Consider the following 14,589-nt stretch of genomic DNA (forward strand, 5'->3'; position numbering starts at 1 on the left):
TGCATTAAAGTCCCGTGATTAGCATATATAGATGATTGGCTGTTCTTGTGATGACAATTGGCCACAGATGGTAGCGTTGTCACCTCAGAAGACACCGTTTCTTCTGGTGTACTGTACATTGTAAGATCTGCGTCTGTGCCAGCGTCTCCTTATAGCTGCACATCCGCCACATAAAATGCACTGCAAAACAAGATGGAGAAGTATGATTCACATGTAAAATTAAATCATTGCAGAAATGTAGCATATTTTTTAAATAAATATGTAAACAGTATACACAGTACACAAGTGAACACAAGACTATACGTACACATAGCAGGATCCACAGAGGTACCAAAATGATAGCGATGCCACAAGGGATGATAATGGCCAGAGCCCAGCCAGGAAAACCTCCACTTGTGGTATTGTAAGGAGTGGTCAGCAACAGAGTAGGAGGGGGTGTGGTTGCTTCTACAGTTGCCATTGTGGGTGCTGCTGTTGTGGTGGTCGTAGCAGCTACAGTTGTGGTTTTTGTAGCAGCTTTTGTTGTGGTTGTCGAAGGAGCTGGAGTTGTGGTTGTTGAAGGAGCTGCCATTGTAGTGGTTATAGGAGCTATAGCTGTTGTAATTATAGCAGCATTATCAGCTGCAGTTGTAGGAGCTTCAGTTGTAGGAGTTGCAGCTGTAGGAGTTGCAGCTGTAGGAGCTGCAGTGGCAGCTTTAGGAGCTGCAGTTGTTGGAGCTGCAGTTGTTGGAGCTGCAGTTGTTGGAGCTGCAGTTGTTGGAGCTGCAGTTGTTAGAGCGGCAGTTGTAAGAGCTGCAATTGTGGTGCTGGTTGAAGGAGCTACAGTTATTGGAGTAAGAGCTTTAGTTGTTGTAGGTATGGTAGATGTAGTGGTCGTAGGCGCTATAGTTGACGTCGGAGCAACAGTTGTCATTGTAGGTGCGGCTGTTGTAGTGGTCATAAGAGCTAAAAATGTTGTAGTAGGAGGTGCACTTATGGTTGTAGCTTTAGCTGCAGTTGCGGTTGTTGTAAGAGCTGCAGTTGTCGTTATTGTAGCAGGTGCTGCTGTTGTAAGTGTTGTGGTTGCCGTAGCGGCTTCAGTTGTAGTTATTGTAGCAGGTGCTGCAGTGTTTGTCAAAGTAGATACAGATGTTCTTGTAGGTGATGCAGTGGTTGTTGAAGTAGGTGCTGCAGTTGTAGTGGTCATAGGAGCTACAGATGTTGTCATATGATCTTCAGTTGTCGTTATTATAGCAGTTGCTGCAGTGGTTGTCGAAGTAGGTGGTGTAGTTGTAGTGGTCGTAGGAGCTACAGATGTCACTGTAGGTGCTGCAGTTGTGGTGGTAGTAGGATCTGCAGTTGTGGTTGTCATAGTAAGTGATGCAGATGTAATTGTCATAGTAGGTGCTGCAGATGTAGTTGCCGTAGTAGGTGCTGCAGTTGTAGTTGGTGCTGCATTTGCGGTTGTCGTAGGGGCTTTGATTGTAATTGTCGTAATAGGTGCTGTAGTTGTGGTTATCGTAAGAGGTTCAGTTGTAGTTGTAGTATGTGCTACAGTCGTAGTAGTTGTAAGAGTTATAGTTGGTGTAGAAGGAGCTGAAGTGATTGTCGAAGTAGCCGCTAACATTGTAGTGGTTGGGGATATATTTGTTGTCATAGCAGCTACAGTTGTTGTTGTAGGTGCAGCTGTTTTAGTGGTCGTAGAATCTAAAGTTGCAGTAGTAGTATCAGTTGTGGTTGTCGTAGGAGCTGCATTTGTAGTGGTCGTTGTAGGTGTTTCTGCTGTAGTGGTCGTGGGATCTAAAGTTGTCGTAGGAACTGCATTTGTAGTTGTTGTAGTAAGTGCTGCTGCTGCAGTGGTTGTAAGAGCTGCAGTTGTTGTTAAAGTAGGAGATGCAGGGGTTTTTGAAGTAGGAGCTGCAGTGGTTGTGGAAGGAGGTTCTGCAGTTGTAGTGGTTGTAGGAGCTAAAGATGTTGTAGCTGGAGCTGTAGTGATTGTCAAAGTAGATGCTGCAGTTGTAGTGGTAGTAGGAAATATAGTTGTTTTCGAAGAAGCTAAAGTTGTTATAGGTGCTGCTGTTGTAATGGTCGTAGGAGGTGTTGTGGTTATCGTAGGAGCTTCAGTTGTCGTTGTAGGTGCTGCTGCTGTTGTGGTCGAAAGATCTAAAGTTTTTGTAGTAGGAGCTGCAGTTGTAGTGGTCATAGGAGCTACAGTTGTCATTGTAGGTGCTACAGTTGTAATTGTCGTAGTAAGTGCTTCAGTTGTAATTGTTGTAGTAGGTGCTGCAGATGTAGTTGTCGTAGTAGGTGCTGCAGTTGTAGTTGTAGTAGGTGCTGCAGTTGTAGTGGTCATAGGAGCTACAGTTGTCATTGTAGGTGCAACAGTTGTAATTGTCGTAGTAGGTGCTGCAGATGTAGGTGTCGTAATTGGTGCTGCAATTGTTGTTATCATTGGAGCTTTAGTTATCGTTGTAGTATGTGAAGGAGTCGTTGTGGTTGTAAGAACTACATTTGTTGTAGTAGGAGCTGAAGTTATTTTCGCAGTAGCTGCTGACGTTGTAGTGGTTGGGGATATATTTGTTGTCGTAGATGCTACAGTTGTTGTTGTAGGGGCTTCTGTTGTGTTTGTCGTAGGAGCTGCATTTGTAGTTGTTGTAGTAGGTGCTGCTGTTGTAGTGGTTGTATGAGCTGCAGTGGTTGTTGTAGTAGGAGATGCAGTGGTTGTCGAAGTAGGTGCTTCTGGTGTAGTGGTTGTAAGAGCTGCAGTGGTTGTTGAAGTAGGTGCTGCAGTTGTAGTGGTCATAGGAGCTACAGATGTAGTTGGAGCTACAGTTGTGGTTGTCGTAATAGGTGTTGTGGTTGTCGTAGTAGGTGTTGTGGTTGTCGTAGTAGGTGTTGTGGTTGTCGTAGTAGGTGTTGTGGTTGTCGTAGTAGGTGCTGATGTCGTGGTTGTTGTAGCAGTTTCGGTTGTAGTTGTCGTAGTAGGTGCTGCAGTTGTAGTTGTTGAAGTAGGTGCTGCAGTTGGGGGGGGTCGTAGTTGGAGCTGCACAGTTGTTGTAGTTGGTTGAGCTGCAGTTGTGCAGTTGTAGTTGTTGAAGGAGGTGCTGCAGTTGTGGTTGTAGTTGTAGCTGTAGGTGTTGTGGTTGCCGTAGTAGTTGTTGTGGTTGCCGTAGTAGGTGTTGTGGTTGTCGTAGTAGGTGTTGTAGTTGTCGTAGGAGGTGCTGCAGTTGTAGTTGTTGAAGTAGGTGCTGCAGTTGTGGGGGTCGTAGGAGCTACAGTTGTTGTAGTTGGAGCTGCAGTTGTGCTTGTCGTAGGAGGTACAGTTGTGGTTGTCGTAGTAGGTGTTGTGGTTGCCGTAGTAGTTGTTGTGGTTGCTGTAGTAGGTGTTGTGGTTGTCGTCGTAGGTGTTGTGGTTGTCGTAGTAGGCGCTGAAGTTGTGGTTGTCGTAGCAGCTTCGGTTGTAGTTGTCATAGTAGGTGCTGCAGTTGTGGTCGTAGGAGCTACAGTTGTTGTTGTAGGTGCTGCAGTTGTGGGGGTCGTAGGAGCTACAGTTGTTGTAGTTGGAGCTGCAGTTGTGGTTGTCGTAGGAGCTACAGTTGTGGTTGTCATAGTAGGTGTTGTGGTTGTCGTAGTATGTGTTGTAGTTGTCGTAGTAGGTGCTGCAGTTGTGGTTGTCGTAGGAGGTACAGTTGTGGTTGTCGTAGTAGGTGCTGTGGTTGTCGTAGTAGGTGCTGTGGTTGTCGTAGTAGGTGTTGTAGTTGTCGTAGTAGGTGCTGCAGTTATGGTGGTCGTAGGAGGTACAGTTGTGGTTGTCGTAGTAGGTGCTGTGGTTGTCGTAGTAGGTGCTGTGGTTGTCGTAGTAGGTGTTGTAGTTGTGGTTGTCGTAGGAGGTACAGTTGTGGTTGTCGTAGTAGGTGCTGTGGTTGTCGTAGTAGGTGCTGTGGTTGTCGTAGTAGGTGTTGTAGTTGTCGTAGTAGGTGCTGCAGTTATGGTGGTCGTAGGAGCTACAGTTGTTGTAGTTGGAGCTGCAGTTGTGGTTGTCGTAGTAGGTGTTGTGGTTGTCGTAGTAGGTGTTGTGGTTGTCGTAGTAGGTAATGTAGGTGTTGTAGTTGTCGTAGTAGGCGCTGAAGTCGTGGTTGTCGTAGCAGCTTCGGTTGTGGTTGTCGTAGTAGGTGCTGCAGTTGTGGTGGTCGTAGGAGCTACAGTTGTTGTAGTTGGAGCTGCAGTTGTGGTTGTCGTAGGACCTACAGGTGTGGTTGTCATAGTAGGTGTTGTGGTTGTCGTAGTAGGTGTTGTAGTTGTCGTAGTAGGTGCTGAAGTCGTGGTTGTTGTAGCAGTTTCGGTTGTAGTTGTCGTAGTAGGTGCTGCAGTTGTAGTTGTCGTTGTAGGTGCTGCATTTGTGGTCGTAGGAGCTACAGTTGTCGTTGTAGGTGCTGCAGTTGTGGGGGTCGTAGGAGCTACAGTTTTTGTAGTTGGAGCTGTGGTTGTCGTAGGAGGTACAGTTGTGGTTGTCGTAGTAGGTGTTGTGGTTGCCGTAGTAGTTGTTGTGGTTGCCGTAGTAGGTGTTGTGGTTGTCGTAGTAGGTGTTGTAGTTGTCGTAGTAGGTGCTGCAGTTGTGGTGGTCGTAGGAGATACAGTTGTTGTAGTTGGAGCTGCAGTTGTGGTTGTTGTCGTAGGTGGTGTGGTTGTCGTAGTAGGCGCTGAAGTCGTGGTTGTCGTAGCAGCTTCGGTTGTAGTTGTCGTAGTAAGTGCTGCAGTTGTGGTTATCCTTTGAGCTTCAGTTGTAGTTGTAGGTGCTGCAGTTGTGGGGGTCATAGGAGCTACAGTTGTTGTAGTTGGAGTTGTGGTTGTCGAAGGAGGTACAGTTGTGGTTGTCGTAGTAGGTGCTGTGGTTATCGTAGTAGGTGTTGTAGTTGTCGTAGTAGGTGCTGCAGTTATGGTGGTCGTAGGAGCTACAGTTGTTGTAGTTGGAGCTGCAGTTGTGGTTGTCGTAGTAGGTGTTGTGGTTGTCGTAGTAGGTGTTGTGGTTGTCGTAGTAGGTAATGTAGGTGTTGTAGTTGTCGTAGTAGGCGCTGAAGTCGTGGTTGTCGTAGCAGCTTCGGTTGTGGTTGTCGTAGTAGGTGCTGCAGTTGTGGTGGTCGTAGGAGCTACAGTTGTTGTAGTTGGAGCTGCAGTTGTGGTTGTCGTAGGAGCTACAGTTGTTGTAGTTGGAGCTGCAGTTGTGGTTGTCGTAGTAGGTGTTGTGGTTGTCGTAGTAGGTGTTGTAGTTGTCGTAGTAGGTGCTGAAGTCGTGGTTGTTGTAGCAGTTTCGGTTGTAGTTGTCGTAGTAGGTGCTGCAGTTGTAGTTGTTGAAGTAGGTGCTGCATTTGTGGTCGTAGGAGCTACAGTTGTCGTTGTAGGTGCTGCAGTTGTGGGGGTCGTAGGAGCTACAGTTTTTGTAGTTGGAGCTGTGGTTGTCGTAGGAGGTACAGTTGTGGTTGTCGTAGTAGGTGTTGTGGTTGCTGTAGTAGTTGTTGTGGTTGCCGTAGTAGGTGTTGTGGTTGTCGTAGTAGGTGTTGTAGTTGTCGTAGTAGGTGCTGCAGTTGTGGTGGTCGTAGGAGATACAGTTGTTGTAGTTGGAGCTGCAGTTGTGGTTGTTGTCATAGGTGGTGTGGTTGCCGTAGTAGGCGCTGAAGTCGTGGTTGTCGTAGCAGCTTCGGTTGTAGTTGTCGTAGTAAGTGCTGCAGTTGTGGTTATCGTAGGAGCTTCAGTTGTAGTTGTAGGTGCTGCAGTTGTGGGGGTCATAGGAGCTACAGTTGTTGTAGTTGGAGTTGTGGTTGTCGAAGGAGGTACAGTTGTGGTTGTCGTAGTAGGTGCTGTGGTTATCGTAGTAGGTGTTGTAGTTGTCGTAGTAGGTGCTGCAGTTATGGTGGTCGTAGGAGCTACAGTTGTTGTAGTTGGAGCTGCAGTTGTGGTTGTCGTAGTAGGTGTTGTGGTTGTCGTAGTAGGTAATGTAGGTGTTGTAGTTGTCGTAGTAGGCGCTGAAGTCGTGGTTGTCGTAGCAGCTTCGGTTGTGGTTGTCGTAGTAGGTGCTGCAGTTGTGGTGGTCGTAGGAGCTACAGTTGTTGTAGTTGGAGCTGCAGTTGTGGTTGTCGTAGGAGCTACAGTTGTCGTAGTAGGTGCTGCAGTTATGGTGGTCGTAGGAGCTACAGTTGTTGTAGTTGGAGCTGCAGTTGTGGTTGTCGTAGTAGGTGTTGTAGTTGTCGTAGTAGGTGCTGCAGTTGTGGTGGTCGTAGGAGATACAGTTGTTGTAGTTGGAGCTGCAGTTGTGGTTGTTGTCGTAGGTGGTGTGGTTGTCGTAGTAGGCGCTGAAGTCGTGGTTGTCGTAGCAGCTTCGGTTGTAGTTGTCGTAGTAAGTGCTGCAGTTGTGGTTATCGTATGAGCTTCAGTTGTAGTTGTAGGTGCTGCAGTTGTGGGGGTCATAGGAGCTACAGTTGTTGTAGTTGGAGTTGTGGTTGTCGAAGGAGGTACAGTTGTGGTTGTCGTAGTAGGTGCTGTGGTTATCGTAGTAGGTGTTGTAGTTGTCGTAGTAGGTGCTGCAGTTATGGTGGTCGTAGGAGCTACAGTTGTTGTAGTTGGAGCTGCAGTTGTGGTTGTCGTAGTAGGTGTTGTGGTTGTCGTAGTAGGTGTTGTGGTTGTCGTAGTAGGTAATGTAGGTGTTGTAGTTGTCGTAGTAGGCGCTGAAGTCGTGGTTGTCGTAGCAGCTTCGGTTGTGGTTGTCGTAGTAGGTGCTGCAGTTGTGGTGGTCGTAGGAGCTACAGTTGTTGTAGTTGGAGCTGCAGTTGTGGTTGTCGTAGGAGCTACAGTTGTCGTAGTAGGTGCTGCAGTTATGGTGGTCGTAGGAGCTACAGTTGTTGTAGTTGGAGCTGCAGTTGTGGTTGTCGTAGTAGGTGTTGTAGTTGTCGTAGTAGGTGCTGAAGTCGTGGTTGTTGTAGCAGTTTCGGTTGTAGTTGTCGTAGTAGGTGCTGCAGTTGTAGTTGTTGAAGTAGGTGCTGCATTTGTGGTCGTAGGAGCTACAGTTGTCGTTGTAGGTGCTGCAGTTGTGGGGGTCGTAGGAGCTACAGTTTTTGTAGTTGGAGCTGTGGTTGTCGTAGGAGGTACAGTTGTGGTTGTCGTAGTAGGTGTTGTGGTTGCTGTAGTAGTTGTTGTGGTTGCCGTAGTAGGTGTTGTGGTTGTCGTAGTAGGTGTTGTAGTTGTCGTAGTAGGTGCTGCAGTTGTGGTGGTCGTAGGAGATACAGTTGTTGTAGTTGGAGCTGCAGTTGTGGTTGTTGTCGTAGGTGGTGTGGTTGCCGTAGTAGGCGCTGAAGTCGTGGTTGTCGTAGCAGCTTCGGTTGTAGTTGTCGTAGTAAGTGCTGCAGTTGTGGTTATCGTAGGAGCTTCAGCTGTAGTTGTAGGTGCTGCAGTTGTGGGGGTCATAGGAGCTACAGTTGTTGTAGTTGGAGTTGTGGTTGTCGAAGGAGGTACAGTTGTGGTTGTCGTAGTAGGTGCTGTGGTTATCGTAGTAGGTGTTGTAGTTGTCGTAGTAGGTGCTGCAGTTATGGTGGTCGTAGGAGCTACAGTTGTTGTAGTTGGAGCTGCAGTTGTGGTTGTCGTAGTAGGTGTTGTGGTTGTCGTAGTAGGTAATGTAGGTGTTGTAGTTGTCGTAGTAGGCGCTGAAGTCGTGGTTGTCGTAGCAGCTTCGGTTGTGGTTGTCGTAGTAGGTGCTGCAGTTGTGGTGTAGGAGCTACAGTTAGGAGCTACAGTTGTTGTAGTTGGAGCTGCAGTTGTGGTTGTCGTAGGAGCTACAGTTGTCGTAGTAGGTGCTGAAGTTATGGTGGTCGTAGGAGCTACAGTTGTTGTAGTTGGAGCTGCAGTTGTGGTTGTCGTAGTAGGTGTTGTAGTTGTCGTAGTAGGTGCTGCAGTTGTGGTGGTCGTAGGAGATACAGTTGTTGTAGTTGGAGCTGCAGTTGTGGTTGTTGTAGTAGGTGGTGTGGTTGTCGTAGTAGGCGCTGAAGTCGTGGTTGTCGTAGCAGCTTCGGTTGTAGTTGTCGTAGTAAGTGCTGCAGTTGTGGTTATCGTAGGAGCTTCAGTTGTAGTTGTAGGTGCTGCAGTTGTGGGGGTCATAGGAGCTACAGTTGTTGTAGTTGGAGTTGTGGTTGTCGAAGGAGGTACAGTTGTGGTTGTCGTAGTAGGTGCTGTGGTTATCGTAGTAGGTGTTGTAGTTGTCGTAGTAGGTGCTGCAGTTATGGTGGTCGTAGGAGCTACAGTTGTTGTAGTTGGAGCTGCAGTTGTGGTTGTCGTAGTAGGTGTTGTGGTTGTCGTAGTAGGTGTTGTGGTTGTCGTAGTAGGTAATGTAGGTGTTGTAGTTGTCGTAGTAGGCGCTGAAGTCGTGGTTGTCGTAGCAGTTCGGTTGTGGTTGTCGTAGTAGGTGCTGCAGTTGTGGTGGTTAGGAGCTACAGTTGTTGTAGTTTGGTGCTGCAGTTGTGGTTGTCGTAGGAGCTACAGTTGTCGTAGTAGGTGCTGCAGTTATGGTGGTCGTAGGAGCTACAGTTGTTGTAGTTGGAGCTGCAGTTGTGGTTGTCGTAGTAGGTGTTGTGGTTGTCGTAGTAGGTGTTGTAGTTGTCGTAGTAGGTGCTGAAGTCGTGGTTGTTGTAGCAGTTTCGGTTGTAGTTGTCGTAGTAGGTGCTGCAGTTGTAGTTGTTGAAGTAGGTGCTGCATTTGTGGTCGTAGGAGCTACAGTTGTCGTTGTAGGTGCTGCAGTTGTGGGGTCGTAGGAGCTACAGTTTTTGTAGTGGAGCTGTGGTTGTCGAGCTGTGGTTGTCGTAGGAGGTGTTGTGGTTGTCGTAGTAGGTGTTGTGGTTGCTGTAGTAGTTGTTGTGGTTGTCGTAGTAGGTGTTGTGGTTGTCGTAGTAGGTGTTGTAGTTGTCGTAGTAGGTGCTGCAGTTGTGGTGGTCGTAGGAGATACAGTTGTTGTAGTTGGAGCTGCAGTTGTGGTTGTTGTCGTAGGTGGTGTGGTTGCCGTAGTAGGCGCTGAAGTCGTGGTTGTCGTAGCAGCTTCGGTTGTAGTTGTCGTAGTAAGTGCTGCAGTTGTGGTTATCGTAGGAGCTTCAGTTGTAGTTGTAGGTGCTGCAGTTGTGGGGGTCATAGGAGCTACAGTTGTTGTAGTTGGAGTTGTGGTTGTCGAAGGAGGTACAGTTGTGGTTGTCGTAGTAGGTGCTGTGGTTATCGTAGTAGGTGTTGTAGTTGTCGTAGTAGGTGCTGCAGTTATGGTGGTCGTAGGAGCTACAGTTGTTGTAGTTGGAGCTGCAGTTGTGGTTGTCGTAGTAGGTGTTGTGGTTGTCGTAGTAGGTAATGTAGGTGTTGTAGTTGTCGTAGTAGGCGCTGAAGTCGTGGTTGTCGTAGCAGCTTCGGTTGTGGTTGTCGTAGTAGGTGCTGCAGTTGTGGTGGTCGTAGGAGCTACAGTTGTTGTAGTTGGAGCTGCAGTTGTGGTTGTCGTAGGAGCTACAGTTGTCGTAGTAGGTGCTGCAGTTATGGTGGTCGTAGGAGCTACAGTTGTTGTAGTTGGAGCTGCAGTTGTGGTTGTCGTAGTAGGTGTTGTGGTTGTCGTAGTAGGTAATGTAGGTGTTGTAGTTGTCGTAGTAGGCGCTGAAGTCGTGGTTGTCGTAGCAGCTTCGGTTGTGGTTGTCGTAGTAGGTGCTGCAGTTGTGGTGGTCGTAGGAGCTACAGTTGTTGTAGTTGGAGCTGCAGTTGTGGTTGTCGTAGGACCTACAGGTGTGGTTGTCATAGTAGGTGTTGTGGTTGTCGTAGTAGGTGTTGTAGTTGTCGTAGTAGGTGCTGAAGTCGTGGTTGTTGTAGCAGTTTCGGTTGTAGTTGTCGTAGTAGGTGCTGCAGTTGTAGTTGTTGAAGTAGGTGCTGCATTTGTGGTCGTAGGAGCTACAGTTGTCGTTGTAGGTGCTGCAGTTGTGGGGGTCGTAGGAGCTACAGTTTTTGTAGTTGGAGCTGTGGTTGTCGTAGGAGGTACAGTTGTGGTTGTCGTAGTAGGTGTTGTGGTTGCTGTAGTAGTTGTTGTGGTTGCCGTAGTAGTTGTTGTGGTTGCCGTAGTAGGTGTTGTGGTTGTCGTAGTAGGTGTTGTAGTTGTCGTAGTAGGTGCTGCAGTTGTGGTGATCGTAGGAGATACAGTTGTTGTAGTTGGAGCTGCAGTTGTGGTTGTTGTCGTAGGTGGTGTGGTTGTCGTAGTAGGCGCTGAAGTCGTGGTTGTCGTAGCAGCTTCGGTTGTAGTTGTCGTAGTAAGTGCTGCAGTTGTGGTTATCGTAGGAGCTTCAGTTGTAGTTGTAGGTGCTGCAGTTGTGGGGGTCATAGGAGCTACAGTTGTTGTAGTTGGAGTTGTGGTTGTCGAAGGAGGTACAGTTGTGGTTGTCGTAGTAGGTGCTGTGGTTATCGTAGTAGGTGTTGTAGTTGTCGTAGTAGGTGCTGCAGTTATGGTGGTCGTAGGAGCTACAGTTGTTGTAGTTGGAGCTGCAGTTGTGGTTGTCGTAGTAGGTGTTGTGGTTGTCGTAGTAGGTGTTGTGGTTGTCGTAGTAGGTAATGTAGGTGTTGTAGTTGTCGTAGTAGGCGCTGAAGTCGTGGTTGTCGTAGCAGCTTCGGTTGTGGTTGTCGTAGCAGTTTCGGTTGTGGTTGTCGTAGTAGGTGCTGCAGTTGTGGTGGTCGTAGGAGCTACAGTTGTTGTAGTTGGAGCTGCAGTTGTGGTTGTCGTAGGAGCTACAGTTGTCGTAGTAGGTGCTGCAGTTATGGTGGTCGTAGGAGCTACAGTTGTTGTAGTTGGAGCTGTGGTTGTCGTAGGAGGTACAGCTGTGGTTGTCGTAGTAGGTGTTGTGGTTGCCGTAGTAGTTGTTGTGGTTGCCGTAGTAGGTGTTGTGGTTGTCGTAGTAGGTGTTGTAGTTGTCGTAGTAGGTGCTGCAGTTGTGGTGGTCGTAGGAGATACAGTTGTTGTAGTTGGAGCTGCAGTTGTGGTTGTTGTCGTAGGTGGTGTGGTTGTCGTAGTAGGCGCTGAAGTCGTGGTTGTCGTAGCAGAGCGGTTGTAGTTGTCGTAGTAAGTGCTGCAGTTGTGGTTATCGTAGGAGCTTCAGTTGTAGTTGTAGGTGCTGCAGTTGTGGGGGTCATAGGAGCTACAGTTGTTGTAGTTGGAGTTGTGGTTGTCGAAGGAGGTACAGTTGTGGTTGTCGTAGTAGGTGTTGTAGTTGTCGTAGTAGGTGCTGCAGTTATGGTGGTCGTAGGAGCTACAGTTGTTGTAGTTGGAGCTGCAGTTGTGGTTGTCGTAGTAGGTGTTGTGGTTGTCGTAGTAGGTGTTGTAGTTGTCGTAGTAGGTAATGTAGGTGTTGTAGTTGTCGTAGTAGGCGCTGAAGTCGTGGTTGTCGTAGCAGCTTCGGTTGTGGTTGTCGTAGTAGGTGCTGCAGTTGTGGTGGTCGTAGGAGCTACAGTTGTTGTAGTTGGAGATGCAGTTATGGTTGTCGTAGGAGCTACAGTTGTGGTTGTCATAGTAGGTGTTGTGGTTGTCGTAGTAGGTATTGTAGTTGTCGTAGTAGGTGCTGAAGTCATGGTTGTTGTAGCAGTTTCTGTTGTAGTTGTCGTAGTAGGTGCTGCAGTTGTACTTGTTGAAGTAGGTGTTGCAGTTGTAGGGGTCGTAGGAGCTACAGTTGTCGTTGTAGGTGCTGCAGTTGTGGGGGTCGTAGGAGCTACAGTTGTTGTAGTTGGAGCTGCAGTTGTGGTTGTCGTAGGAGGTACAGTTGTGGTTGTCGTAGTAGTTGTTGTGGTTGCCGTAGTAGTTGTTGTGGTTGCCGTAGTAGGTGTTGTGGTCGTCGTAGTAGGTGTTGTAGTTGTCGTAGTAGGTGCTGCAGTTGTGGTGGTCGTAGGAGCTACAGTTGTTGTAGTTGGAGCTGCAGTTGTGGGTGTCGTCGTAGGTGTTGTTGTTGTCGTAGTAGGCGCTGAAGTCGTGGTTGTCGTAGCAGCTTCGGTTGTAGTTGTCGTAGTAAGTGCTGCAGTTGTGGTGGTCGTAGGAGCTACAGTTGTCGTTGTAGGTGCTGCAGTTGTGGGGGTCGTAGGAGCTACAGTTGTTGTAGTCGTAGGAGGTACAGTTGTGGTTGTCGTAGTAGGTGTTGTGGTTGTCGTAGTAGGTGTTGTGGTTGTCGTAGTAGGTAATGTAGGTGTTGTAGTTGTCGTAGTAGGCGCTGAAGTCGTGGTTGTCGTAGCAGCTTCGGTTGTGGTTGTCGTAGTAGGTGCTGCAGTTGTGGTGGTCGTAGGAGCTACAGTTGTTGTAGTTGGAGCTGCAGTTGTGGTTGTCGTAGGACCTACAGGTGTGGTTGTCATAGTAGGTGTTGTGGTTGTCGTAGTAGGTGTTGTAGTTGTCGTAGTAGGTGCTGAAGTCGTGGTTGTTGTAGCAGTTTCGGTTGTAGTTGTCGTAGTAGGTGCTGCAGTTGTAGTTGTTGAAGTAGGTGCTGCATTTGTGGTCGTAGGAGCTACAGTTGTCGTTGTAGGTGCTGCAGTTGTGGGGGTCGTAGGAGCTACAGTTTTTGTAGTTGGAGCTGTGGTTGTCGTAGGAGGTACAGTTGTGGTTGTCGTAGTAGGTGTTGTGGTTGCCGTAGTAGTTGTTGTGGTTACCGTAGTAGGTGTTGTGGTTGTCGTAGTAGGTGTTGTAGTTGTCGTAGTAGGTGCTGCAGTTGTGGTGGTCGTAGGAGATACAGTTGTTGTAGTTGGAGCTGCAGTTGTGGTTGTTGTCGTAGGTGGTGTGGTTGTCGTAGTAGGCGCTGAAGTCGTGGTTGTCGTAGCAGCTTCGGTTGTAGTTGTCGTAGTAAGTGCTGCAGTTGTGGTTATCGTAGGAGCTTCAGTTGTAGTTGTAGGTGCTGCAGTTGTGGGGGTCATAGGAGCTACAGTTGTTGTAGTTGGAGCTGCAGTTGTGGTTATCGAAGGAGGTACAGTTGTGGTTGTCGTAGTAGGTGCTGTGGTTATCGTAGTAGGTGTTGCAGTTGTCGTAGTAGGTGCTGCAGTTGTGGTGGTCATAGGAGCAACAGTTGTAGTTGTTGAAGTAGGTGCTGCAGTTGTGGTTATCGTAGGAGCTTCAGTTGTAGTTGTTGAAGTAGGTGCTGCAGTTGTGGTTATCGTAGGAGCTTCAGTTGTAGTTGTTGAAGTAGGTGCTGCAGTTGTAGTGGTCATAGGAGCTTCAGATGTTGTCGTAGAAGCATCAGTTGTGGTGGTCATAGGAGCTACAATTGTTGTAGTTGGAGCTGCAGTTGTGGTTGTCGGAGCTGCAGTGGCTGTCGTAGAAGGTGCTGTAGTTGTGGTTGTTGCAGTTGGTGCAGCTGGTGTAGTGGTCGTAGGACTTACAGTTGTAGGAAGAGCTGCATTGGTTGTTGTTGAAGCTTCAGTTGTTGTCGAAGAGCTACAGTTGTTGTATTCGATAGGAGCTACAAGATCAAGCTGCAGTTTCAGTAGCTTCAGGTGTCAGGAGCTGCAGTTGTTCAGAAAGATATTCCAGCATAAAAACACTGTGGTTTATGAGATTAATGGTTAATATGTTTATTCAATATCAACATTTCCAAGATTTCCCTTCATCAGCATGGTGCAGTTTTTGACATATTTATTATGTAATATATACAATTATAATTTATAGCTACATATTATTCCCTTGATTGTTAATAATATTACCTATAATACCTTATTGAGATTACCACACCTGAGTTCTATTTTTGTTGTTGTTGAAAAGAGGATACATTTTTCATTACAGTAGTCTGGTAATATAATTCAAGTAATAGAGGTTACAGCAGTGTGATAATGTTTACCGCTTACAATTGAGTCATTTTCCTTTTTTATATTTTGGAAACGTATTTAATCGAGGGGAGACATTTGACAGTAAAGTAGCCTTGGCAAAATGTAAATCTGCCTCCATGACATGTCAAAATAAACATATTTAGAAAAAATCATAAGCATTGTAACATCATATGCATACAACACGTACATCATTGCTCATTATTCTAATTACATTATCCAAATGTTTATGGTCTATTTTGTCACCATCTTGCCTTTTTGGTTGTTAATATGTTAATTCAGGATTAATACACAAGTTGGCATGAAGTTAGCAAATAGTAAAAAATGAGTTAGAAACATGAACACAGAATGAAATTCAGTGTACTACATACCCATGGTAAATAAAGTAGCTGTCAGTTTCTGGGCCTTCATTTTGGACTCAGTTGATGCAGTTGTTTTCTGAATAGAAAGAAAAATATACATTTTATTGACAGGTCATAAGCCACTATTAATGTTCAGCGGTGGACACTTTTCAACTTAATCTGTAACTTGTTAAGCACATTTATGCAACTCATTTAGGTGTGCCAGATCAAGAGCTGTGAATAATTATTCATTCAAGACATCGCTGTGAACAAAATTAGCTTGTGAAGAATAATGTAAAAAACAAGGAAAAAAAATGTGAAAACTTTGCAAGGCTGTGAATAATTTCACAACAGTCATTATAACTGTTGTCAACATGGATTTATACACTTTAGTGAAATTACACAGTCAAATCCAGATTAGCGTTGCATTTTT

General features: G+C 46.8%; 1 protein-coding gene across 1 annotated transcript; it reads right to left on the bottom strand.

Annotated features, from left to right (window-relative positions):
• Nucleotides 1-1,706: 1,706 nt before the first annotated feature.
• On the bottom strand, nucleotides 1,707-12,690 carry LOC124012227 (mucin-2-like; the record flags this gene model as incomplete). The annotated part of the gene is made up of 11 exons (XM_046325703.1): nucleotides 1,707-2,055; nucleotides 2,535-3,006; nucleotides 3,189-4,775; nucleotides 4,843-4,907; nucleotides 5,051-5,407; nucleotides 5,978-6,360; nucleotides 6,586-7,415; nucleotides 8,963-9,078; nucleotides 10,175-10,290; nucleotides 10,898-11,067; nucleotides 11,178-12,690. Coding segments are annotated over 11 exons (5,958 nt in total), but the record flags the coding sequence as incomplete, so codon positions are not given.
• Between the last annotated feature and the right edge of the window lie 1,899 nt (nucleotides 12,691-14,589).

The sequence above is a fragment of the Oncorhynchus gorbuscha genome, linkage group LG24, assembly GCF_021184085.1.
Source record: "Oncorhynchus gorbuscha isolate QuinsamMale2020 ecotype Even-year linkage group LG24, OgorEven_v1.0, whole genome shotgun sequence".
NCBI lineage: Eukaryota > Metazoa > Chordata > Actinopteri > Salmoniformes > Salmonidae > Oncorhynchus > Oncorhynchus gorbuscha.